The sequence below is a fragment of the Lissotriton helveticus genome, chromosome 3_1 (assembly GCF_964261635.1).
Source record: "Lissotriton helveticus chromosome 3_1, aLisHel1.1, whole genome shotgun sequence".
In the NCBI taxonomy this organism is placed as follows: domain Eukaryota; kingdom Metazoa; phylum Chordata; class Amphibia; order Caudata; family Salamandridae; genus Lissotriton; species Lissotriton helveticus.
In genome coordinates, this window is record NC_136061.1 from 573419062 (window position 1) to 573446816 (window position 27755).

Here is a 27755-nt window from a genome sequence, read left to right on the forward strand (position 1 = left end):
TTTAATGTCACAAATCCAGAAATGTTTTATTTAAAAAATGTGAAAAAGACAGGAATGAAAAACATGTTGACCAATACTAAACAGATTTATTCTGCGAACTTTTATGCTCAGCTGTCCACATAAGGTTTTAACTTTTGGAAAGACAACATTGAGACAGAAACTGTCTGGGGCACAAAAGACTGGCAGGTGCAAGGTTTAGAAGCCTTATTCAGAGCCTGCATCATCCCAGCTGCGGCGGCTATTCCGCCGCAGCGCTAAGGGGGAGGCGGGGCCGCGCGGCGCTCCCGTACTCGTGACGGAACCGCTCCGTCACGAGCCTTGGGTGGGCTGTGCTTGTGACGGAACGGTTCCGTCACGGCACCGCCCGCTCATCAGAACGCTCAGCGCAGGTGCGGAATTTGCGCTGCGCAGGCGCGGCGAGCGGGCCGTGACGGAACCGTTCCGTCACCAGCACAGCCCACCCGAGGCTCCTGACGAAACGGTTCCGTCACAAGCACGCAACGGGTTAAATGACACTGTACAACAAACATCTTGTCTTGGCTTAGCTAAGATAAAAGATTTAAACAAACCGTCAATACCTAAGCCCACACCTGATAGTAATAACACTTCAGGTGAGGAGGTAGACGTGAAACTGATTTTAAAACACAACAGAACCAATCCTGATTGGAAACAATGGTTAATCTGGCCCATAGACACGAACAACTGTCAAGATAGATTCATGAACAGAACACAAGGGTTCAAAATGAATAGGCCAGATCCGAGATATTCCCATAGACAACTTCCAGGGATAGTAACAACATACAGTGTAGGAAAACTATGCCTTGACTGGCTACAGAAATCCACACTTCCAGAAATTAAACAACAATTGACTTTACTTCAAGAAGGTGTTGACTTGCGAGACTTTTTACTTGGGCCTCGTAAACAACGTCAAAAACGTTTTATATACGCGGTATATATTCTGCTTACAATGAAGCATGGAAAATCAAGCAAATGGAAACTGCAGAAAGAATACGAGAAATTGATCATATTAATTTAGAGAAAGCTCTCTCTGTAGTGGACAATGGGTTAACAAATCTATCCTCCAGAATTTATTCTTTGGACAGCATTGTATCATCTGCCATTTACATAATAGAGCAGGACTTGCTAATGTTACGACATGGCCAGTCTCAATTACGTTCTATAATGGTGCTAAGCTGGACGTTGCAAAATCTCCATTCAGGCTATGTGCCATGGCGTCTAATCAATACCACGTCATTGTTTACTGTGTTTAACCTTACAGATAAACAAATCTTGTTGGCACAAAGAGGAGCAGACTATACGGTGCTGAGCATTGAAAAACTGGAAAGATTACTATTAACTGTCTCTGAGAAACCTGTCGTTGAATGGATAATACATGGCACCATCACGATACCAGTGACGATTTTCCAATTTCAGTATTGTCTATAGCATATACCAGCAGGCCTGTATGAAAGGTTGGGTAAAGGATACATTAAGTCAACCTGGAATTTACCATACACACTCAAATGTTGGAGTGGGGGAAAGGAGGTATTTCTTAGTACAAAAGGTTGTAAAAATTCACTAAGCGGTACACTTTTATGTGAAAGTATTAATTTACATGGAACCTGCGAAGGTTCTTCAAATAACCTCTCTTGCCACCTGCACGGTTCACCAGCAGCGGTGATAGAACCAATTTTCAGGCAGCTTTCCAATGGCAGCTACGTTATGCTCAATGATCACAGCTGTTGTGGCATGGTGCCAGGAAAAGCGTATCTAGTTAGTGTGTCGTCCAGGGTCACTTGTTGTATGCAAGTATTGTATCCAAAAAGCAAGACAGACAGGGAGTCGGTGTTATGGCCTTCACTGAATATCTCTTCTATGCAAATTGATACTTTAAGCAGAATGAAAGCCATTCTTTTGCAAAAAACTGTGCCACTGACCTCGTCTAGAGAAACGTATGATCTGCAAGTTGCAAGGACTTCTGCAGAGATACATGCATTATTATCAACAAACTGCCCAGTACATTTCGCAGAAATGTTAGGTCAAATCTTAAACATGTCTGATACCAGTGGCATCGCACGTGTATTTAAGACGATCTTTTCAGGACGGTTAACACCATTTGAAGCAGTCCTCTGCATTTTTCCAAATTTCGTGCTCTCTGTGTTCGGCGGCCTGCCTCTCATTTTGGGACTCGTAGCAGGAATTCTATTTTTATTCCTTCTGCTCTGATATGGCAAGTCCAGTCACCAACGATACCGACACTACCATGGAACAAGCCCTCCTAGCCATACGGTATCGTGAAAGAATTACACAGATTCTTGGCTTGGCTCGTTTGAGAGATCTGAATACCCCTTGGTTCCTTTCATTCAGACCAATCTGGCAAGATTGCATCTTACCTGTTCTACGATGCCTGCTTTGCGGAGAAGAATGCGTGTTGGACATCTGTCTTACACTTCCATCAGTACTGCCATCGGATGTTGACGCCTTGCTAGGTCCGGTAACGATTCATGCATCGTGTTGTCCCCAACGGCTGCCAATCCTGATGACGGCATTCATTGAGATCTCACCAACAAACACAGCTATTGGTGAGGTACGTGGAACACCAGGCACACAGGTACCATCTACATCGAACATTGCTAATGCGAATGACGCCGACGGCGATGCTTCACATCTATGCACATTTGATCTACTTGATGAAGTAGTTCCACTTTCACCAACTGTGGTAGACGGTTTCTTTGCCAGCTTAGATGATTTGATGTTTTCTCCCCACACCGAGAATAACTTTTAAAAGTGCACACAACGTTCCATGAACTCTGAAATTCGGCCTTCGGTTTTTCAAAACAAACCCTCTAACTTGGGAACTATATGTTTCTACATTCTACATTTGTAAAACTTTTTCTCTCTATCCCAGAATAGAACTTTCTCCCTGGCACAAAGTAATCTACTTAGAGTAGAAATATTCTTAAAGAACAAGAAATTCATTTGATACTTCCTATAGACAAATATTTGGCATTATCTCATGAAAACGATAACAGTTTATATATTATGCTGTGGAATGGTCTCGACCTTTTTTCTTCTGTAAATTGAGAGCCATTTCATAACTGTCAGTTCATGCTTCAATTAGATAGCATTTTTTAAATGACAACTATTACTTGTAAAATACGTGCAGGATAAATACTCATATATGTGTATAAACCATGTTTGATGCATTTCATGTATTTTGGGTGGGATTATGAATACATGCTTTAGTTATGTTTTTTATGCTTATAGATTTAGTAATATTAGACATAATACGTGGAGTGGGTGTTTTATAGCGTTTCTGATAGATACATCTGCCTTGTGGATTCCTCACCTTGTGAATATCCCCCTGCGTCAGCAGCTTCCGGAAATTCTTTTTGTAGCTTCGCGCCGAGGTGGACCGACGTCACCGACCCCATATCAGGGCCACGCCGGCGTGATGACACCAGTTCCCTTTTTTCCGCGTCGTCAACGCTAACGGTTTTCTAGGGATCGTCCGTAGCTTTTGCAGTAACTTTGTTACTTTGTATTGTTGGTGTTTCATTGTCTTCTCTTTCCACATGTCTTTGAAGAAGACCGGATTTAAAGCCTGTGGAGAATGCGGCAAGACCATGTCCATTACGGATCCGCATGAATGCTGTTTATGGTGTCTTAGCTCCGACCACGACGTCGAAGACTGCCGGTCTTGTAAGAAGATGACCCCTAAGGCCCTCCGGGAGAGAGAAGCTAAGCTTATTGTGGCAAAGCTTAAAGGAAGTAAGGAGAAGAAGAAATCGAGGTCGCGGACTCGACGCGCGAGGTCAAGATCTCGCTAGAGGTCACGTTCGGACTTGTCTTCGGCCCATGCTTCGAGATCTTTAAAAAAGAAGCATAAGAAGAGGTCTCATGAATCCCGATATCGCTCGAGGAAGGATTCGGGTTCTAAGCCGAAGTCACAGGTGAAGCTGGTTGAGAAAGAGGTGGTGTCTTAGGCTTCGGAAGATCAGGACGCCGGGGGTGAGGCGTCGCATGCGAATTCGCCAGGTTCGCCGAAGCAGACAGCGAATCCATCTCCGGTTCCATCCCATTCTCCGGATCGGGAGGATGAAGGTGAGGGGGAGATGGTTGGAGAGGGAGAGGCTCCGTTGCCCGAAGGTCTGTCGACTCCGGTGCACCAGCCTGAAGAGGAAGTCGACGTCGTATCGACTCCACGCCCTCAAGAACAACCTGGGGGTTCGTACCCAACCTTTCCGACTCCAGGTCAGGATCCGACGCATTTTCTAAATGCGATGTATGGTATTTATTCCAGAGCCTATGTACCCCTCTGGGGCTCCTGTTGGTCCCATGGGTCCGATGGCGTTTGGTCTTGGTGTTCCCCAAACCTATGCTCCTGCGCCCTTTATGCCGGCTCCGGCGCCGCATTGGCATTTTCCGACGCCGGCGAGGCCTTCGACTCCGAAGCCATCGACGCCGAAGTCGTCGACACCGATTCCATCATCCCTGATGCCGAACCCTGAGCGACGTCGTGGGATTCTTCCTCGTCCGGGGTCGGGCTCGGCGCCGGCACCGGCTTCGACGGAGACCGTCAGTGGATCCAGCGGCTTCGAATGTGAAGCGCAGGTCGAGGCGTGAAGCCCAGAGACTGATGGAGGAAGAGAGATATCGTGAGGAGTATTTGGAGCAGGGTGAGCTGCAGGATCCTGAGGACCCTTTTGAGGATCTTTCAGTGGCCAGTGGCCTTGAACTGTCCCCTGAGTGGGATTTGGTTTCAATACTGGACGGACCCTCTAAAGATGCGGCTCCTTACCATATTGTGATTCAGAAGGCTGCGAGTTTGTTGAACATTGCTTTACCTACTGCTGAGTTCAAATCAAATCTCACAGAGGTCCTTCACTCTCCATCATCAGTGTCTGAACCATTGCTGCACTTTATTGATGCCCTTACAGATCCAATTTCAGAAGTTTGGAAGAAACCTTTGTCAGCTCCTGCTGTGTCTAGAGCTGTTGCCAGGAGGTACAGAGCTGCTCCTGATGACCCAGAATTTTTATTCACTCACCCTCTGCCTGAGAGTTTGGCGATCAACGGGAGCTTTTCCTCAGGTTCCAGCTGAAAAAGAGTTGAGAAAGCAGGATCAGGCTGCTAAAAAGGTTTTCTCCTCTGCCAGTATGGCACTGAAGTCCACAAATGCGACCTGCCTGATGGGGCGTTATATTCACGCCCTTATGGACACTGTAAAACAGTTGGTGCCCAAATTGCCGGAGGTAGATAGGAAGGACTTCCAGGAAGTTATCTCTGATACTCAGGCTGCAGCGAGGCAGGTGATTCAGAGTGGATTGGACACGGCGGACTCTGTGGCAAGGGTCATGGGCTCTTCTGTAGCAACGAGGAGAGCTGCGTGGCTGAAGTCGAGTGAATTTTCGACAGATGTCCAGTCTGCATTGATGGATCTCCCGTTCGACGGGTCTGGTTTATTTGGCAAAAAGGCAGACGCTGCTTTAGAACGCTTTAAAGACAGCAGGGCGACGACTAAATCATTGGGCCTTCAGACCAGGGGCACTTTTGGGAGACGTTCTAGAGGATTTAGCAGATCTTCCTTTCGATCCTACAAGACAACGCAGCAGCAACCACAGCAGCAGCAAAACACGCTGTACAGGTCTTATAGGGGCAAGCAAAGAGCCCGTTCTCGAGGCCGTCAAGCTTCCTCCTCTTCCCGTCCCAGCCCCCTGCCAACGCAGCAAAGCAGCCCTAGATCCGCCATTCCGGATCATGTGGGTCCAGTGGGGGGTCGGCTTACCCATTTCCTGCGAGATTGGGATTACATCAGATCTTTGGGTACTCAATCTCGTGGGGAATGGGTATGCTCTTCCTTTTCGGGAGTTTCCCCCAAATTACCCTCCTTGCCAGGGTTTTTGTTCGGAAGACCACCTGCTTCTCCTGCAGGAAGAAGTCCTGGCACTGTTCAGAAAAGGTGCGATAGAGGTGGTTCCGGAGCAGGAAAGGGGTCAGGGATGCTACTCCCGGTATTTTCTGATCCTGGCAGGCTTCGGCCAATCCTGGATCTCAGGATCTTGAACCTTTACCTGAAACAGGAAAAGTTCAAGATGCTCACTCTTGCACAGGTTCTTCAAGCGCTGCTGGAAGAAGACTGGATGGTCTCGATCGACTTGCAGGATGCGTATTTTCATATTCCCATCCTGAAGTTGCACAGGAAGTATCTCCGTTTTACGGTTGGGTCGCAACGCTACCAGTTTGCGGTCCTTCTGTTTGGTCTTACTACTGCGCCTCAAGTCTTCACCAAGGTGATGGCAGTGGTGGCAGCACATCTCAGGAGGTCGGTTATTCCTTTATTCCCGTATCTGGACGACTGGCTGATCAAAGCGGAGTCGCCAGAGAAAGTGCTCCTTCATCTGCAAGAGACAACTCCGTTGTTGCACAGGTTGGGTTTTTCGATAAATGTACCCAAGTCTCACCTGGTGCCCTCCCAGCTCAACCTGTTCATAGGTGCGGTACTGGACACTACTGTATATCGTGCATTCCCTCCTCCTCAAAGGATTCGCGACATACAGGAAATGATCCCTTTATTCTACAATGGAGCGGTTGTTCCAGTCCTGAAGGTCTTACGTCTGCTCGGTCTGATGGCTTCTTACATTCTGTTGGTCAATCATGCACGCTGGCACATGAGGGCACTCCAGTGGTGCCTCCGCAGGCAGTGGTATCAGCACAACGGAGATCTCAGGGAGTCAGTGAGGACCTCCAGAGAAACTGCAGCAGATCTGTCTTGGTGGAGCGTGGAAGGCAATCAAGTCGCAAGGAAAGCCTTTTCAACTTCCTCCATCGGTGGCCACGGTAATAACGGATGCATCCACTCTAGGGTTGGGTGCTCATCTGTGGGACCTGGAGGTCAAGGGTCTTTGGTCTCCAGAGGAAAGGTTGCTTCACATCAACCTACTGGAATTACGGGCGATACGTCTGGCGCTCAAGGCCTTCCTCCCTTCCCTTCGCGGTCTGTCAGTTCAGGTCCTGACGCGATGCGGTATGTCAACAAGCAGGGAGGAGTGGGGTCGCATTGTCTCTGCAGAGAGGCTCTACGTCTCTGGTCCTGGGTTCAGGACCACCAGATTTGTCTGATGGCAAATCATCTGGCTGGAGTTCTGAACGTTCGTGCAGACATTCTTAGTCGGCAGTTCTCTGCCGACCACGAGTGGAGGCTTCATCCAGAGGTAGTTCGTCACATCTTTTGGACGTGGGGAACTCCTCGGGTGGACCTGTTCGCCACTCGCGAGAATGCTCACTGCCTGGCGTGACTCCACTAAGTCCATTTATTCCTATAGATGGTCAAAGTTTGTTGCTTGGTGTGGGGAGAAGTCCATTGACCCTTTAAGGGCTCGTTTGTCCAATATTCTTCAATTTGCTCTTTCCTTGGCCCAGCAGGGTTTTGCGGTGGCAACCATTAAGGGTTATTTGTCGGCCTTATCGGCTTTCCTTTGTTTGCCTGACCAGCCCTCTTTGTTTAAGTCACCTATTGTTTTACGGTTCATCAAGGGCCTTACCAATAAATTTCCTCCCACTCCTTTTATTGTACCCCAATGGGACTTGAACCTTGTTCTTACATTTTTGATGGGTTCATCTTTTGAGCCTTTACACTCATGTCCCTTGAGGCTTTTGTCTTTCAAGACGGTCTTCCTTGTAGCAATACCTCGGCAAGGAGGGGTAAGTGAGCTTCAAGCTCTTTGTTCAAAGCCCCCGTTTTTATTCATTCTTGCTGATCGAATGGTTCTTAGGACCAGGGCTGCTTTTCTGCCGAAGGTGGTAACTCCTGTCCACCTGGGGCAATCCGTTACCCTCCCTACCTTTTATCCTCCCCCTCACCCTTCCAAGGAGGAGGAGCGGCTTCATCGCTTGGACCCAAAGAGAGCAGTCAGTTTCTATCTCGATAGGCCTAGAGACTATCGTTTTGATGATCAGCTCTTCGTGGGTTTTGCTGGCTGCAAAAAGGGCAAAGCGGTGCACAAGCGCACACTTTCTAGATGGATAATCCACGTTGGCGCGAAGCTACAAAAAGAATTTCCGGAAGCTGCTGACGCAGGGGGATATTCACAAGGTGAGGAATCCACAGGCAGATACTGTATCTACCAGAAAAAGCGTTACCGAAGGTATGTAACTTGTTCTTTAGGACCTTAGTGTAATTTTCCCGATTCATGCCCTTATATAGGTATAAAATATTGTATCCTAAATATAGGCATAGAAATCACAACCATATTAAGACATAGCTCAAGTAGTCCTAATACGGCTTGGCTACTTCCACTAGTTCCGAAAATCTACAACGATTTCTTGGAAAAACCTGCCTTCAGCAGTCAGGGACTTCCCCCTGCATGAATATTAATTTATCTAAGAACTCCTGGAGTTTTCAGAGAATTAAGTCTATAATGACGTTATTATGTCCAATCTTACGTCAAACTCGGCACCTTCAAGGTATAAATGTGCCCACACTTGTCCAAACAAACCCACGGTGGTTTGGAGCAGTTCGACTATCTACTTGCCCGACGCGCCCTGCAGCAGCAAGTGCCGAAGGAAGCCGACCCTCCAGCTGACGCACTGAGAGACGCTGTACTTTCTCCAGCCGAGAAATCCAGCTCCAGTTTTTCCAGGCTACCCTTGCGGGTTGCTGGGAATTCGAGTCCTGAGAGAGAGATGCCAGACCTCTTACATTCTAAAGACCAAGGTACGGAGTTGATTAGACCCTACGAGAATTCTTGGATTACATTCTTGGCAAAAAATACTAAAACTAAGCTACACCTCACTTACTTCCTCCCTTGTACTAGACCTAGGTTAGGTATTTTAGAAGCACCAGTTGAGTACTTTTTAGTCACTATTTATTACTGTATGTATTTTATGCATTTTAGGTATTTTATGGCTTAGAAACCATATCATGCTTTTACAATATTATTTTATAATACTCTTCTTACTGTACGCTTTGTACTTTACCGCAAGTATTACGATTGCAGCAGTTCATTTCTTATGCTTGAGAAAGAAGACTGTTCAATAAATACCTTTTTATTGAAAACGACCGTCTCTCTATTTCTCTGCACTTCTGGTGAAACGAAGCATGCACGATTGACTGAGTGAAATAACTATCTATTGTTTCCGCGACTCTAGAGATATATTTCTTATTCTTGGGAAACAAAGCTGTCATGTTTATGCGGATGTCAGAAACTAATCCCTTCTTGTTCATACGAGAAAGTTTCTAGTGACCTCTGAGCTAGCTGGCACACACACAATTAAGTCTAGTATATTCCGTAGAGACCTAGTCGACTTCAGTCCTACGTCTAAACTACAGGATACACTATTCCAATGCGCAGAGCCTATTGGGAATATAGGAACTACACTACACCTTGGCCATGTGACACAGCCCCCGTGTGCTGCTCAGCCAGTAAGAGTAACAATTCACAAGGGAATGATGATCTTCCAGAATGGTTAGCAGATCTAAATTGTTTTTTGTTTGTTCTCTGTTTGGAATGCTATTCAGCTTTTAAAGTGATGTGATGCAGCGGTGTTCTTTATATCCGCGATGCCACAGGCATAGAAATGCTGGTGCACAGAAAGTCAGTTGTTGTTCATTGTCCTGCACATAACATTTTTTACTTCAGCCCAGTATATCAGGTTAGCAGCGTGGTTCTACTGTCATAGCCTAGGTCCATTCAATGGAGCCTGTAACGTGCATCACCTTTTGGACTCCACTGGAATGGCTGTATCTGGTGATAAAAATTTACATATCGTCTTGTGGCTTTTCAGTGGGGTTTCATTGTATCCTTTCAAATGTTTTTGATGAGTTGAAATCCTTAATGTAGTTTTAATAACTATTGCCTCAGCTTACATATATTAGCCGGTTGCTTGTTCTGTCCGTTTAAGATCCTTCTTTAGTTTTTCATACAGATAGCTGTCTTCCAAACACACTACGTATTCATGTAATGTTTTGCCAAATTCTTTGCTCACCTGTCTTTCATTTATTTTTGTTTGCACAGATTTAACGCTGTCCTGATTTTTTTTCTTTCTCGATTTTAAAAGAATGGTTGGTTTCTTAAGCAAACATTTGTCATTAGGATGATAAATCAGTTTCTTGTAATCTACACATCTCTGGATAGATAATGGTCATTCGGTCTTCAAGGAAACTGACAGATCTTTTTTAAAGAACGTTTAATGCTGTTATCCATGATTTCACTCACTAGCACTGGAGAGGATCATATCCATTAGGGCAATACTGTTAATGTGACAACTTCAAGTGGGCTACTGAGCCTTGATATTTGTTGAACAGCTGAATGTTTTGCGAAAGCTATAGGTTAGAATTAGACCATAGACACTCTCAAACCTATTCCGAAGGGCCTCAAAGTGTTGGCTGTGGTGAGTCCAAGGGCCGCATTGATGGTAGCAGGATGGGAGTGGGGCTTTGTGGGTGGGTAAATGTTGCCAGATACTTCATTAGAATAATTTGATTAGGATCAGTTAGCTTGTAATTAAAATCTTCTCAATTTGTTATTATCTTTCTGAATGTTAGTGCTCAGTAAAGTAAACAGCAGCGCAGTGCTGCAGTTAACCTGAGGGCCGACTGTGCAGGCCAGGAGGGCCGCATGCAGCTCCCGGGCCATACTTTGAGTATCACAGGGTTAGACTCTTATCACAATGCAAATTCCAAATTGTGCAGATTTTTAAGAAACTGTTTCCGCTAAAATATGCAGTGGAAATCTCATTCTCCAAATTTTGGCAAAAGCAAACAAAATATTGGAATTTACCTTAGAGGTGGGGTTCTCTGACACATAAGGGAGCTACCCTGTTTAGAGAAAAAAACTGTTCTCTATATCCTGTTCTGCATAGCAAACAATAACCAACTATAGGCAAGAATGTTGCCATGTGTGGTGATGATGTTTGCTTTGATTTGAAGATGTATTGTGACATTAAAGAAGAAAATGTGACGCAAGAGACGCAGGATCCCCCCAAAGTTTAATTTTCATCACATTCCACTTGTGTTGTAAGTTCATTTATTTTCTGGTTAATGTACTGGTTGTTAGTGGATGCCATTTGCTTACAATGCCTATAACTACAAGGGGCTTGCACATGAGACCGCCGCTTTGCTGTGGAATGTAACATTTTTCTCTCAAAAGACTAATGCTTTGGAATTCTTTATGGTGTAAGACAGTAGTGTGAAAATTAGTTAAGTTAAAGGTGTTTAATGCAAGATAACAAAATATACCAATTAGTGAATTTCACATTTCTTTGTAATGTATACTGCAGCATCACGTATTGCCATTTGTTTGCTATTAGGTGACTTTTTTGAAGGGCCAATGGCCCACTGTAGGTTGAGACTTCCAAACTCCATGTGCGTACATTTTCATAGCTGGAAAGGAAAGATGACTAGAGTCAACTACAAAGCTGAACAGATGTACTTTTGTTAATATGAGGCATACAAGCAGATTCCGATTGAATATGCAAAGGGGTCTGTTTTGCATTTGTTGGATGTGGATGCCTCAGGCTATCAGAACTACCATATGTGTTAGTTTAGTTAAAGTAGCGGACCGAAGTCTTTCGAAATGCTAACAATGTTAACTTTAATGAGGTTGGAAAACGTGTTTCATTGAGAGTTTTGCTTTGTTATTTCCACTTTTAGCGCTGCTAGATTCTACCAGCTATATTTTTTTCAAGAATTCGTAATTAGGCGACTCCCAGGTTTGTTGCGACAGTGGATAAAGTACTGACTGCTGAAGTTTTCTGTATTTGTACGTGTGGTGTTAGTCTTATGTTCCATAGGTGCATGTAGTTGTGAGAAGGCCTCCAGTGGGCCAACGAGTCTCTTTATTCTAATGCAAACTGTCTCTCAATGGTTCACACAGCGAGATCTGGAGGCATGCAACAATCATGTTACAGGAGCCTTCTAATTCCATATTATTGCCTGATGTTGTCCCTGCTGCCTTGGTTTCTGAATACTGCCTACATTCTCATGTTAACAGCACAATGTAGCTATATTTGCCAATTCCTTGGATTATGTATGTGTTTTTTCTTTTAGGCTCCCGATCATCAGACAATTTTATTTAACCATGGGGCAGTTCAGAATATCGCTCATCTGCTCACATCAGCTTCCTACAAAGTAAGATGTTAACTTGTATTGTTAATATTGATAAAAGCAGTCCTCATTGGTCACTTGTCTCCAGATTCAGTGCTAACAATGTGATAAGTACCCTATTATATTAACATTCATGTTCGAGGCATATGAGCTGTGGATCGCATAATTTTGCATAGATCACCATCTGGTGTTGGGCTCGGATGTTTGCACTTTGTTATTGTAGAAGTCTTTGTAGTCACGAGATAGGTGACTTCTCCTTTGGTTAGTAGTGCGCATGGGCATCGACTCCCTCTCCATATAGTTTTTTCCTCCATCAGGTTCGGATGTGATTTGCTGCGCTCCGGGTCAGTGTCGTTTCGATTCCACTCCGACGCACAAAGCTCTCACCGCTGGATGGTATTGTTTTGATCGCGATCTCTCGATGCGTATCTTCTTTCCAAAGAGATTTTCGAGTCCGGTCATCGACGTGGGCCGTTAGGTTGATCGGCGCCATCAACCAGCATATAGTAAGGACTCCATTTAAAAAATGCAAGTGTGGAGCTAAATTCCCACACTCAGATCTCCATGAGGTCTGCAACCTTTGTCTCTCTCCAGAACATGAGTCAACACTGCCAGGCCTGAGGTCCAAGAAGACTATACGTGATCGCCGGGCTCAACATCAACAAATGTCCAGATCAATAGTCTTTGCGCCGGAAGACATCTTCGAGGCAGGCCCAGACGATCCGGAACCAGAGACAGGAAATGAACAAGCCAGCCTCTCCGAAGCTAATGAATCATACTCAGAAGACCAGTCGTTTACTCCAAGTCAATGAACCGTAAGTACTGACGTTGACACCCGGCCCTGAAAAAACACAAGGCTCCGGTAACACCTTCACCTTCGGGTCTGGGTCGACACCATGATACTGCTTCAGTATCTCCGCCTCCGGGCACGGCTCCGAAGCCCACTAAGCCTTCAGGCAGCTTTGGATCGAGCCAGCCACATCATGGTGCTGATAAACTCTCTTTGGCACCGAAACGTAAACCCAAGGTACCTTTGACTCCGACTCTTCGGCACCGAAACCCAAAATACCAGAAACTTCAGCTCCGAAGCAAACTCCATCCAAATCTTCGGATCCGAAAAAACTGCCGAAATCTTCGGAGTCGAAACCAACTAAGCAGAAGGACATAAAAACTCCTCTTAAAGCTAAGGAAGATAGGCCAAAACACTACTCTGTGCCCAAGTCCTATGCACCGAAAAAAGACAGTGCATCCAAGGAACTTTTCCATCCAGATCCACTGGATCCTAAGCAAAAGACAATACATATTGACCCCATTACTTGGCAAGTTACCTCTATACCACCTAAAAATGAGAAATTGGACACCTATGAGGCCTTTTTCACCACCTCCACGGCTTCCAGCCATTATACTTTCCCCAGCACACTCTTCAATACCTCCTCTATCACCTGCAACACAAGATGACAATGAGGATTTAGGGGGTGGGGATGAAGACATAGGCCAACGACATCATGATACAGATACTGATGATGACACCCACAGTATTCCACCTCATGACTCTTGGGAAGATTATAATGTCCCAGATGTACCTGAGCCAGATTTATACCTCTCCAGACCATCCCCTCCAGATGACAACGTAGGGTTTGTGCAACTAATAAATAGAGCTGCACAATACTCCATTTAGACCCCCTAGAAGAGGATTTTGTATTAGAGACATCTTCAAAACAACAAGCACTCTCCCTATGCTCAAAGGGGTGATTAAACATGGCCCTGAGGTTTTTAAAGACCCTGTCAGAGCTAGGTTACTCTTCCTAGAATTGAGAAAAAATACAAACCAGCTCCAAGACATCCAAATTACATTAAAAGTCATCTTCCTCTGGCCTCATTGGTAGTTGCGAATGCCCTTAAACGGAAACATTTCCAAACCACTGGTGATGCACCTCCGCCAAACAAAGAGTCTAAAGTACTAGACGCATCAGGTAAAAGACTTGCGTCCCAGGCAGCAAACTTCTGGCGTATCACCAACTCACAAGCCTTACTAGCAAGGTATGACAGGGCTCACTACGATGAGCTTGAAAAGCTCATGCAGCATCTCCCAGACCAATATAAGAGCAAGGAAAACGATCTTATACAAGAGGGGAAATTAATTACAAACACCTCCATTAAATGTGCCCTGGATGCACAAATACAGTATCTCGCACAATTAATACAAATGTACTACTGCGTAGATATGCATGGCTATGCATATCTAGTTTCAAACAAAAGGTACAGTCTACCATCCTCAATTATCCCTTGGATCAGGAACACTTGTTTGGACCTACTGTGGACACATCTTTAGAAAAGATGAAAAAGGACACAGAAACAGCCAATTCCATGGGGTCTCCACAAGCAACAACTAGTAGAATTTCCCTTTTGTCGCTCTTCTTATAAGGGCGCCTCCAAAACAACTGGCACAGAAAACACATCTTCATCATACAAAAGCCCCACTCAAACTTCCCCTAGTAGAGGATATTTTAGAGGGACTTAAAGAGGCAATAGCAACAGGGGCAGAGGACGTGGTTCTAATACCCGCAACTCCCCCACCACAAAACAGTGACTTCCCTCCACACCCCCAGACCACTCCACTCTGGTCAGGGGAAGACTATCACAGTTCCTACCTGTCTGGAAATCCATCACCACAGACAAGTGGGTAAGACACATTATCCAGTATGGTTACTGCCTGGAACTTACTTCTAACCCACCACATACCTCTCAAACAACGCCCAATGTCCACAGAACATCTAACGCTTCTCAAGCAGGAGGTTCTCTTTCTCTTGCAAAAACATGCGATAGAACCGGATCCCTTACACCAGCAAGGTACAAAGGTTTACTCCCTTTATTTACTCATTCCCAAAAAGGATGGCTCTCTCAGGCCAATATTAGACCTCAGACCGTTAAACCTGTACATACCTCCACCACTTCCACATGGTCACACTACAACAGGTCCTCCCACTGCTCCAACAAGGCAATTTCCTTGCCACTCTAGATCTTAAGGACGCCTACTTCCACATTCCTATTCACCCTGCTCACAGTAGATACCTACGGTTCGTAGTGGACGGACAACATTACCAATTCCAAGACCTTCCATTCGGGGTCACAACAGCACCCAAAGTCTTCACAAAATGTCTCACAGTGGTAGCAGCCCAGTTAAGAAGACAACACATTCATGTGTTTCCTTACCTAGACGACTGGCTCATAAAAGCCAAGTCACACAGCAATTGTGTACAACAAACACACAACACAATCCAGCTGCTGCACAACTTAGGGTTCACAATAAACCTCACCAAGTCACACCTTCAACCGTCCCATTCTCAGTAGTATCTAGGTGCGACAAAAGATACTTCCAAAGCCCTTGCATACCCCAATCCAGCCAGGATAGCCAGTATGCAAGCCCTCATAACAAAATTTCAACCGCAACACTCACTATCAGCTCGAGTGTTCATGCAGTTAATAGGGATGATGGCCTCTTGCATTTTTATTTGTCCCTTTCGCAAGACTCCAAATGGTTACAAGAATGTCTAGCACAACAGTGGAACCAAGCTCAAGGTCATCTTACAGATCTGGTGTTGGTGGACAGCCGCACATATCGCTCTCTGCAATGGTGGAGCACACAAAATCTTTCCAAAGGGCGGCAGTTCTTAGACCTGGTTCCACAAATCGTTCTAACAGCGGAAGCATCGCTTACCGGCTGGGGAGCTCATCTCTTAAACCACAACATTCAAGGTATGTGGACCCCTCAACAAAAACTTCTCCACATCAGTCACCTGGAGTTACTGGCCATATTTCTCGCCCTAAAGTCATTTCAGAAACATCTCCTAGGCAAAACTGTCCTCGTCCGGACGGACAAAATGACAGCAATGTGCTATATACAAAAACAGGGCGGGGGACACACTCTCTGCAGCTTTCACGCTTAGCAAAGAGCATTTGGAGATGGGCCATTCCTCAAAATATATACCTCTTATCATAGCATCTATGTGGGATACACAATCAAATTGCGGATCTGCTCAGTCGTCAACAACAGCAGATTCATGAAGCAAGTTCTCCATCCGTTTTTTCAAATGGGGGGCCACACAGACATAGATCTGTTTGCCACACATTTAAACACAAAATGCCCAAACTTCGCCTCCAGGTATCCACATCCGTTGTCAAAAGGCAATGCGATATGGATGAACTGGTCAGGCAGATTTGCATATGCTTTTCCGCCTCTCCCGCTCATTCCGTTACTGGTGTGCAAGCTCAAACAACAGTCTCATACAATGATCCTCGTTGCTCCAACATCGGCCCGACAACCATGGTTCACAACACTGCTGGAACTCTCAGTAGTTCCACACCAAAAGCTGCACCTTTCCCCGGAGCGTCTCACACAGAACCATGGAGAGATAAGACATCCAGAACCAGCTCAACTGAACCTAGCGATCTTGCTCCTGAAGTCTTAGAGTTTGGTTACCTCAACTCACACCAGACTGTATGAATGTCATTAAAAAAGCTTGACGTCTTACCACTAGGACATACTATGCAGCTAAATGGAAAATTTTCGTTTTTTACTGCAATAACAACACAATCAATCCACTAGATGCTTCAACTCAAAACGTTGTTATCTCCTGCATCTACAAAGATGTAATCTGGCATACACATCGATACAATTACATCTTGCTGCTATAGCAGCTTACTTACAAAACAGACACCACTTGACATTGTTTAGGTTACCTCCCATCAAAGCATTTATGGAAGGCCTTAATGAATAATTCCTTCCAGAATTCCACCCTCTCCAGTATGGAATCTAAACATTGTCCTTACTAGGCTCATGGGTCCCCCATTTGAACCTTTACATAAATGTGAGTTACAATTCCACATATGGAAAGTAGCTTTCATGTGGCCATCACATCTCTCAAAAGGGTAAGTGAATTCCAGGCATTAACCATACAAGAACCATTTTTGCAAATACATCACAACAAAGTGGTTCTTAGGACAAACCCTAAATTCTTACCTAAAGTAGTTTCAGCTTTCCACCTTAACCGGTCTGTTGAGCTCCCAGTATTATTCCCTCAACCAGACTCAGTAGCTGAATGGCTCTTCATACGATTAATGTCAAAAGAGCTATTCTTTACTACATTGAAAGGACAAAAAGTTTCAGGAAAACTAAACCACTTTTCGTAGCTTTCTCACCACCACAAAAGGGCAATCCTATATCAAAAGCTAGAATTGGTGGTTCATTAAATGCATTAAAAAATGCTACTAAAAAGCAAAGCGTACGTTATCCTTTCCTCCTAGAGCGCATTCCACACACAAAATAGGGGCATCCACGGCATTCTTAGGAAACATCCCCATGGATGACATTTGCAAAGCCGCAACATGGTCTACACCACACACTTTCACAAAACACTACTGTGTGTAGATGTGCAGGCAAAACAACAAGCTAGTGTGGGCCAGGCTGTACTAAGAACACTTATTCAAACTACTGCAACACATACAGGTAGCCACCGCTAACGGGGTAACTGCTGTATAGTCTATGTAAAAGTATGCGATGTACAGCTCATATGCCTTGAACGGAAAATACTACTTACCAATATGCATCAATTCTTGGCATGTAGAGCTGTAGATTGGAATACGCCCACCTGCCTCTCCGGACACCTATATGTGTTGCAGTACTAACTTACTTAGATACATTACACAAGAACGTCTTTTCTAGTTCTAACTAACTCCATCATCACCCTTTCTGGCGAAAACAATCTGGAGATGGAGTTGATGCCCATGCGCACTACTAACCAAAGGAGGAGTCGCCTATCTTGTGACTACAAAGACTTCTACAATAACAAAGTGCAAACATCCGAGCCCAACATCAGAGGCGATCTATGCAAAAGTATGTGAATCTATATGCCAAGAACAGATGCATACTGGTAAGTAGCATTTTCCTTTTGTAGCTTTCTATTACCAGGTGGTTTTTGAGCGCTCAAATCACAAAGGAGAACTGATCAAAGCAATGGTCAGGTTAAAATGTCTTATTGAAAGCTTCCTTAACCCCTCCCGTGCTCATGACGAGCTCAGCTCGTAATGAGGCACGGTTGTGCTGTGCTGATGACGAGCTAAGCTCGTCATGACCCGCTCAGTGCTCACACACGGTTCTAATTCCCCCGCTGTGCTGAGCGTTCTGAAAAACGGGCGTGGTCATGAAGAGCTCAGCTCTTCATGAGCACAGCCCCACCGTGCAGTGTGACTAGCCGGACTCGTGACAAGCACCGTTGGGCTGCGCGCACCTCCCCCCCCTCCCTCCACCCAGCGCCGCGGGGGAATTAGCCCCGCAGCGAAGGGGTTAAACATCCAGATTTTTAGTTAGCGCCACAGTCTGATCAAGGTGAACAACTTTGGAAATAATTGCACACCTAACCATATTAATAGTATAAATGTGCATTATATGTCTAGTGTTTTACTTTTGCGTCCCTAAAATCCTTCTTAGACAGTCGCAACATTGTCTGTACGTCCTACATGTATTTGCATCTAAACCGTTGTATTCTCCTCACCTTGCTGTGCATAGGTTGTCTCACACTTCTGCAGTATGTGCTACCCTCAAGTAGGACCACCGGTAATTACGATTTTTCCTTAAATCCATTGCTGTTATGTTCCTTAATTCTAACATTTAGTCTTACTCTCTGGACTCTGTGTACCATTGTCAGTAGTCTAGGGATTCCACTACGATAAGTGAAAGGAACTTAGAAGCTTATTGTAATTTTCTTCTAGAGGTTTTCTCCAGGAAAATATATTTTGTCCACTTTTCTAACGTTAGTCCATTCATGTTAGACAACAACTTCTAAAGCTCCATTAACAGCTGCTGGTCTGCCATCTGAAACAGAGATGGCCCATGGCGTGGATATTACTAGAGTGGACCCTGGGGCAGGAATTGATAAGCTGCTGCTCTTTTTGTTACTCTGTGAAAGAGTGCTCCTGTTTCCCTTTGTGTGCGAGGTTAGTGCCACCACTGAAGAGAAAGCAATTCCCCCATTCCACATCAAGTGATGATATCATCTTAGAATATTGGATATGCCCCACTTGGCCGTTATCAGACATAAAGGAATTTGTCTTTTTCCATTATGGTCTTCACAATTTCACCAAACAAGAGGGAGGATCTACTGTGAAAATTTCTCCGCGCTGCTCTCAGTGATATGTATCTGCTGTGCCTTTAACATAACCGCTGTGCTAGCAGGAGCAATATTGGAATAAAGCTGGGTGTTGAAAGCTGTGAGTTACTCACTGAAGAAGAACATCATTAGACTGTATTTATAAACGCAGTTTGCCTATTCTTGATGTCTTTGAGGCGCAGTGTTGGCAGCTATCCACAGAATCTCTTTCCATAAGCTGATACAGAATAAAGGACGTTACGTATTTATGTAGTATTTTATAAGTAAGCGAACAAAAAGGATATCAGGTGCATTACTGCCATATACACATTGTATCATCAGATTACAGTCTTACTCAGGTAACTTGTTTTTATCGTAGCACATACATCAATTTCACATTTAACCTAGGGCAGATATAGTCCTTTGGCCGGGGCAGACTGTGCGTCTCCTAGAGATCTCATGGACACAGATATACAAAATATTGTTCCATAAGAAATCACTTAGAAAAACGTTCAATTCTTCTACAGGGGCTATCCCATTTAAATGCCCGGTTGTCACAACCAATGTGCTAAAAGTCAGTTTGTTGAATAATTTAATTATTTTGTGCATGAACAAAGTTAAATTACATTTCTTAAGTAAGTGCTACAATTGATGGTGCAGCGCAAGTGAAAACAAGCGAGTGGACAAAACAATGCACATAAAAATACATATGTCTTAACCATCAGGGCATAAAATACAAAACGGAATCCACATAAATTAATTTTTCAGGATTTCTTAATCCCCAGCATCCAGTGGAAACATGAAAGACTAAACAGTCAACGTGCTCTGTTCTTCAAATTGCGTATCCATCCCAGACGTTTTCTGGTAGAGCTTATAGTCAAAGCTCATATTTACCTTCTTTTTAGGAAGAGGTTTTCTCAAACCACACACTCTTTTTTTATTTTTCAAACTCTTTATTAAGTTTTTCATTATAGAAAACATTTACCAAGTATGGGACCAAATTGCATCATATATTCATGATTTATGTTAACAACGAGACAGTCATATTATGATTTGTAGAATAGGTATTCCAGTCATCTCAAACTTTTTTTATGTTTCTCTAGTCAATCCCTATATTTACATATTGCACAGCTTTCGCAAAGTAGTCCATTCCGGGGACCTTTTTGCTTCTATCCAGTCCTCTCCCTCCAGGGTGTCCACATCCCGTTTCCATCACACCCTCGGGGCTATCATGGGATCCTGAGTGTTGTTCACTAGTGTAAAGGACGTCTTTGAAATACCTTTTTCCCTCAATCAATCAATCAATCATAACACTTGTATAGCGCACTACTCACCCGGGAGGGTCTCAAGGCGCTTGGGGGAAGGGGTCCGCTACTGTTCGAACAGCCAGGTCTTGAGTTGTCTCCTGAATCCTGGTCCTGGGTCAGCCGAAGGTGGATGGGGAGGGAGTTCCATGTCTTGGCCGCCAGGTAGGAGAACGATCTGCCTCCGGCGGTGGCTCTTCGGATGCGTGCTACGGCGGCGAGGGCGAGGCTAGTAGATCGTAGCTGGCGGGTGGGCGTGTAGAAGGTCTGGCGGTCGTTGAGGTACTTGGGGCCCAGGTTGTGGAGAGACTTGTGTGCGTGGGTGAGGAGCCTGAACGTGATCCTCTTGTTGACGGGGAGCCAGTGCAGGTCCCTCAGGTGGCCAGAGATGTGGCTGCGTCGGGGGATGTCCAGGATGAGTCGGGCGGAGGCGTTCTGGATGCGTTGGAGTCTTTTCTGTAGCTTGGCTGTGGTTCCGGCGTAGAGGGTGTTTCCGTAGTCCAGTCGGCTGGTGACGAGTGCCTAGGTGACAGTCTTCCTGGTTTCGGTCGGGATCCATCGGAAGATCTTGCGGAGCATTCGTAGGGTGTGAAAGCATGATGAGGAGACAACGTTGACTTGTCTGGTAATCGAGAGGGAGGAGTCCAGGATGAAGCCCAGGTTGCATGCGTGGTCTGTTGGCTTGGGAGTGGTGCCCAGGGCGGGGGGGACACCAGGAGTCGTCCCAGGCGGAGGGCAATGGTCCCAGGATGAGGACTTCCGTCTTGTCTGAATTCAGTTTCAGGCGGCTGTTCTTCATCCACTCGGCGACGTCTTTCATCCCTTCGTGTAGGCTGGTTCTGGCAATTTCGGGGTCTCTGGTGAGGGAGAGGATCAGCTGCGTGTCGTTGGCGTAGGAGATGATGTTGAGGTTGTGTTGGCGTGCGATGGCTGCAAGAGGTCTCATGTAGATGTTGAAGAGGGTGGGGCTGAGTGATGATCCTTGTGGTACGCCGCAGATGACTTCGGTGGCCTCGGATCAAAACGGGGGGAGGCGGACTCTCTGGGTTCTTCCGGCGAGGAACGAGATGATCCACTCCAGTGCCTTCTCTTGGATGCCGATGTTGCTGAGGCGTTGAACTAGGGTGCGGTGGCAGACAGTGTCGAACGCTGCAGAGAGGACCAGGAGGATGAGTGCCGCTGTTTCCCCGTTGTCGAGCAGGGCTCGGATGTCGTCGGTGGCTGCGATGAGGGCGGTCTCGGTGCTGTGGTTGGCTCTGAAACCGGACTGCGAGGGGTCGAGGGATCCGTTCGTCTCGAGGAAGGCGGCAAGCTGTCTGTTGACGATCTTCTCGATGACTTTCGCTGGAAAGGGGAGGAGCGAGATGGGGCGGAAGTTCTTGAGGTCGGTGGGGTCCGCTGTTGGTTTCTTCAGTAGGGCGCTGAGTTTGGCATGCTTCCAGCTCTCCGGGAAGGTGGCGGTGTTGAAGGAGGTGTTGATGATGTTCCGGAGTTGGGGTGCGATGGTGGAGTCGGTCTTGTTGAAGACGTGGTGGGGGCAGGGGTCGGTCGGAGATCCGGAGTGGATGGTGTTCATCGTGCGGGCTGTGTCTTCGGTGGTCACCGTGGTCCAGGTGCGGAGGGTGGCAGTGGGGGGCGTTGGTTCGACGGTTGGGTGCCGGTTGAGCGCCGAAGCTGTTGTGGATGTCGGCGATCTTGCGGTGGAAGAACGAGGCGAGAGAGTCGCAGAGATCTTGTGAAGGAGTGATGTCGTTGTTGCCGGTGCTGGGGTTGGAGAACTCCTTGACGATGCTGAAGAGTTCCTTGCTGTCGTGGGAGTTGTTGTCCAGTCGTTCCTTGAGTGATTTCTTCTTGGTGGTGCGGATAAGCTGGTGGTGCTTGCGGGTGGCGTGTTTGAGGGCGGTCATGTTGTCAGTGGTCTGGTCGAGGAGCCAGGCTTTCTCGAGGGTGCGGCAGGTCTTCTTGGAGTCCTTGAGTTCGTCGGTGAACCAGGAGGCCTTCTTGCTTCTGGGTCTGCTGGGAGGGTTCTTCAGTGGTGCGAGGTCGTCGGCGCAGGCGGTCAGCCACTGCGTGAAGTTGCGGGCTGCTTCGTTGGGGTCCGTTGTGCTGGCGGGTGGGTTCTGGCTGAGGGAGGTGGTGAGCTGGTCGGCGGTGATCTTGCTCCAGCTCCTGTGAGGAACCTGTTGCGGGTAGGGGTGGGTCGTGGTTCTTCTGAAGTTGAAGTGGACGCAGCTGTGGTCGGTCCAGTGGAGTCCGGTGGAGTGGCTGAAGGTGATGTGCTTGCTGGATGAGAAGATGGGCTCCAGCGTGTGGCCGGCGTAGTGGGTGGGGGTGTTCACCAGTTGCTTGAGTCCGAGGTTGGCGAGGTTGTCCAGCAGGGCGGCGGTGTTGCGGTCCTTGTTGTTCTCCAGGTGGAAGTTGAGGTCCCCTAGGAGGATGTAGTCGCCGGAGAGGAGGGCGTGCGGGCTGATGAAGTCCGTGATGTCTTCGCTGAATTGTGTGCGTGGTCCCGGGTGTCTGTAGACGAGGGTGCCTCTGAGGGTCGTCTTTGGGTCGGTGTGTATCTGGAAGTGGAGGTGCTCGGCGGCGGCGAAGGTGTCGTTGGAGTCGGTCGTGATGCGGATGGTGTTCTTGTGGACGATGGCGATGCCTCCTCCGGTCTGGTTGACGCGGTCCCTCCTGATGATCTTGTACCCGTCCGGGATGGCGATGTCGGGGGCTGAGGAGACGTTCATCCAGGTTTCCGTGAGGAAGGCGATGTCTGGTGATCTTGTGTCGAGGAGGTTCCAGAGTTCCAAGGTGTGTCTGTGGACGGAGCGGGTGTTGAGCAGGATGCACTTGAGGTTTTTGCTGCTGGTGCTTGGCTTGGCGGGTGCGGTGCAGGTCCGGATGCAGGAGAAGTTGCAGGATCGGCAGCGGAAGGGTCCGTGGGTGAGTCGCGGGGTGGCTCAGTAGCATCCGGGGATTCGCCGATGTTGAGTGCGTTGAGTGTGGCGGCGTTGTAAGTCCGGCGGGTGGGCTGGCATCCTCGGGGGCCAGGGGTTCTGGCGCTGGGCGCCGTCCAGGCACGGACGGGCGCAGACAGGCTTGCCTTTGGCGCACAATCGGCGCGCCCGCAGCGCGTGCGTGGAGGCGTCATAAGAAGGGAGCCGGGAGGGAGGGTCCGCTGCGTGGCGGGAGCGGGGGGACCAATCGGCTGACGGGGGACGGGGCCGCAGGGAGGCAGCGGCGGCGGGAAAGTCGAGTGCGGGCGGGCGGCTCAGCGGCGGCTGGGTCGCCTGCAGGAAGCAGGTAGCAGGAGGAGCGTGGGGGTGACCAGGCCTAGGCAAGGCTCAGTGGTCGCTCCCGAAGAGAAGGTAGAGTCCCCCTAAGAAGGGAGCCGGGAGGGAGGGTCCGCTGGGTGGCAGGAGCGGGGGGACCAAGCGGGGGGCGGGGCCGCAGGGAGGCAGCGGCGGCGGGAAAGTTGAATGCGGGCGGGCGGCTCAGCGGCGGCTGGGTCGCCTGCAGGAAGCAGGTAGCAGGAGGAGCGTGGGGGCGACCAGGCCTAGGCAAGGCTCAGTGGTCGCTCCCGAAGAGAAGGTAGAGTCCCCTTAAGAAGGGAGCCGGGAGGGAGGGTCCGCTGGGTGGCGGGAGCGGGGGGGACCAATCGGCTGGCGGGGGGTGGGGCCGCAGGGAGGCAGCGACAGCGGGAAAGTCGAGTGCAGGCGGGCGGGCGGCTCAGCGGCGGCTGGGTCGCCTGCAGGAAGCAGGTAGCAGGAGGAGCGTGGGGGCGACCAGGCGTAGCCAAGGCTCAGTGGTCGCTCAGCTCAGCTGAGTCAGTGTGATATATGCCTCTATGGAACTGTGGAAGAGCCTGCAGGTTTCCCTGGCTTTTCTATAGTGCATGGTGTATCTGTAAGTAGCAGTGACATTGCGGTGTGCGCATTCCGTTGTATCCATAAGTTGTTGAAATGTGCAGTTAGCGCTGCCATCACAAACATCACCAAGTTTTGAGACTCCAATAATGTCCCAGGCCGACAGCCTCCAATTTTGCTGTATGACTTAGTCTGTTTCCAGTCCATAGTGGTGTTTCCTCAGTCAGCACACAGTGCCATTTAATCCATCCAAACCTCTGGTTTAATTCCTATGGATTCTTGCAAACATTTCAGTCTCTGTTGTTATATGTAGGTGGAAGAAGGATTGAAAGAGTGAAACCTTTAATTTATTACAGGACTTTGTTTACAATTGGAAGTACGTAAGATACTCTTTAATGGACTGTATACAATAATTTGTTTATGTAACCCTTTAAAGCCAAGCTTTTCTGTCAAAAATGCTCATTTCTGATAAACATCCAGACTGTTTATAAGCAGGTTAAAGTCCTATATTACCCACCTTATTTCCTTAACTACAGCACAAGCAGCAAATATTTGTATGAACGCTCTCCTTCAGTGTACCCAGTTTTTAACTTTAAAGGTTCCAGGCACAGCTAAGATTAATATCCTATTTGATAGCTTAATTTAATAAAGTATGTCATCTGCATCACAGTTACAAGATGCAAATAGTGGCAAATCTTTGTGCCATTTACGAACGTCCTTGAGAGGTCTGCATTTGGTGAGCAAAGAACCCCCCCAGTACCCCTCCCACCCCGCGGTTGCCAGTAGGTAGTTATAGTTAGGATGTAGGTTCCATAGGAAGAGCGTTTTTTCAGCTGCCAATACGTTTGGTGTTGTTTGACAAATCCTCATGAAATGTTCAAAACTAGTTTACCACTCCCTGCACCTGCTGTCATGAAAATTTCGGAGTGATCCGTTAAGCAGAGGCTGAGTCCTAAAGGCCCCCCCCCCAAATGTTTCCCATGTTAATTTCTGTAGGAAAGTTATGACACAGCTACAAACTGAACTGCTGAACGGAATTACACCAAATTTGGCAGAAAGGTAGCTGTTGGTCAAGAAAGCACCCTTTTTGGGTTTCGCCTGCCGAAGGCTGCGCTCTGCTCAGCTTTTCAGCGCAGGTGAAATCCTATGTTGACAATAAGCACTTCGGGAACGTCCCCCGGCTCTCATTGGCTAGCTCCATAAATGGAGGCTAGCCATTGAGTGCCGGATCTGTCCGTCAAGGCCGGACCAGATTCGGGGGCGTTCCCGAGATTTTTTCCCAGGGCGGAGTTACGTTTTTCCCCGTTCCCTCCCCTTTCACTGAAAGTCTGTCCATTCCCGCCCCCTCCGTGTGCCTTTCCGCCCCCCCCTCGCTGTCCTGTGCACATTTCCCGCCGTCCGTGTCCACTCCCGCCCCCTCCCGCCGTCCGTGTCCACTCCCGCCCCCTCCCGCCGTCCGTGTCCTCTCCCGCCCCCTCCCGCCGTCCGTGTCCTCTCCCGCCCCCTCCCGCCGTCCGTGTCCTCTCCCGCCCCTCGTGTCCTCTCCCGCCCCTCGGTATTTAATGTCATTTAGAGCACTCCCAGAGAATGGGCAATTTGGTAGCCTTCCGTATTGCAAGCGTCCTCGTGAGCGCTTCTGCTGCCATTTGTCTGTCAGGCGCCGCCCTGCTGCTCTGACCTGCCCCCCGCCCCTAGCAGGATTGGTGCGAGTGCCAGCGCACCTCTTCCACAGCCGTACGGGGGACCCCGAAAGATAGCTGCATTTGGGAAACCGTAGCAGGATGAACAGGCAGAGCACCCAGGTCTTCCATAGCCGCTGAAAGATGACGGAAGGGGAGACCACCGGCGCCGTGGTCTCCGGGTTCGTGTTTGGCGCCTTCGCCTTCCAGCATTTCAACTCCAGAAGCACACAGTAAGTAACAAAGTGATGCTGTTGGGTTAGTGCATAAGATCCGTAAACACTTTGTGTGTGGTGGGACCGCATGTTGCGTACCCTCACCCAGAGGAAACGCCTTTTCTTATTTACTCTTCTTAGACCTTGTGCTGTCTTCCGTGTTTTGAGTTTGCAGAAACGTAGTAAATAGCCTCTCGTTGAGAGACATAAAAAAGGGACTGGTACACTTTGCCAAGACGGCGACCATCTTGCAAGGTTAGGGCTTCGAGCCCAATAGACTGCGACTATTCCTGTCGTGACACAAGGCTTAGACAATTGTATTGTCGCTCTTTTCATTTAGTTGCGCAGTAGGTCCCACAGTTATAATACGGTCAGGAGACACTGCATCCCATTTTTTTCTTTAAATTGTTCGAAATACAGTATTTTTAAATAGACGAAGGATTGCTAGGTGGCTATTAAGAGTGTGATATATTTGCCGAAATTTTGTTACCAAGAACATGTAGGATATTTCAGGGTTTAAAACTACACTGCTGCAGTCACTACATCACACGATTTTAAGCATAGCTGCCAAAGTTTGATTGCTTATGTGTGACGTTTTCATAATTTCAGTGTAATTACCAGTGACATTCAACGACTATGAGTGAAACTTTCTCGCGAGCAAAAATCAAGGAATGAAGACGAGTAAAACATGTGCATATCAGAAATGATACCAATTTGAGCCAATAAAAACTCTTATGAAGATATTAAAACTGCTGCAAAGCACCAGAAATGGAAGGGCACTAACTGACATGACACAGACCCCTAAAATAGAAGCTCAACACTTGCCTAATAATAATGAATAATACATTTCTGCATGTTTTGTTCCAGCCTATCCTATACTTTAAAACAATGCATATTCATAGTGCTTCCGGTCCGTAGCACTATAATCAGTGCTCTAAATGGACAGGTACTGTCCGCTACTGAGTACTTCCGTTTTGGGGGGGGGGGGTAGAGGAAAAGTACCTGAACTTCTCACTACTCTGACCATACATTTAATTGGAGAGCACTAGTGTGTGACATTTTAGTATATGTGTGACTCTGAATGACACTTTAGCCCAGATATGTGCATGTAATCCAGTAGATTTTGAAAATGAGGAGGAATTGTTGCCCTGCACTTTGTAGCTTGTACCCGACCCCTGCCATAAATAATGCCACAGACGGAGCGCAATGCAAACGTTTCGCCTTTGGAAAAGTTTGAGCTATTGGCATTGTAAATGACAAAATTTGTATTTATGTGTTGGTTTTGAAAACAGATAAATAAATGGCATTGTCATTTACATTGCTAATAGCTCTAACTTTTCCAAAGGCGAAACCGTTGCATTGTAAATGCTTGTTGTTAGATGTCAATCTGTTCAATAGTTTGTGGTAAATAAATAATTAATTACCGGATCTATTTTTGACTATAATCAATAA

The 27755-nt window shown here is 47.1% G+C and overlaps 1 protein-coding gene across 9 annotated transcripts in view; it reads left to right on the forward strand.

Annotated features, from left to right (window-relative positions):
• The window catches only part of ARMC8 (armadillo repeat containing 8), an 831002-nt gene that overhangs the window by 251871 nt on the left and 551376 nt on the right, over positions 1 to 27755 (forward strand). For all 9 annotated transcript variants that reach the window (XM_078680526.1, XM_078680529.1, XM_078680530.1 and 6 more), the window contains exon 7: positions 12050 to 12130. In XM_078680526.1, coding sequence (XP_078536652.1) covers positions 12050 to 12130 — 81 coding nt within the window. The remainder of the gene's footprint in view (positions 1 to 12049; positions 12131 to 27755) is intronic.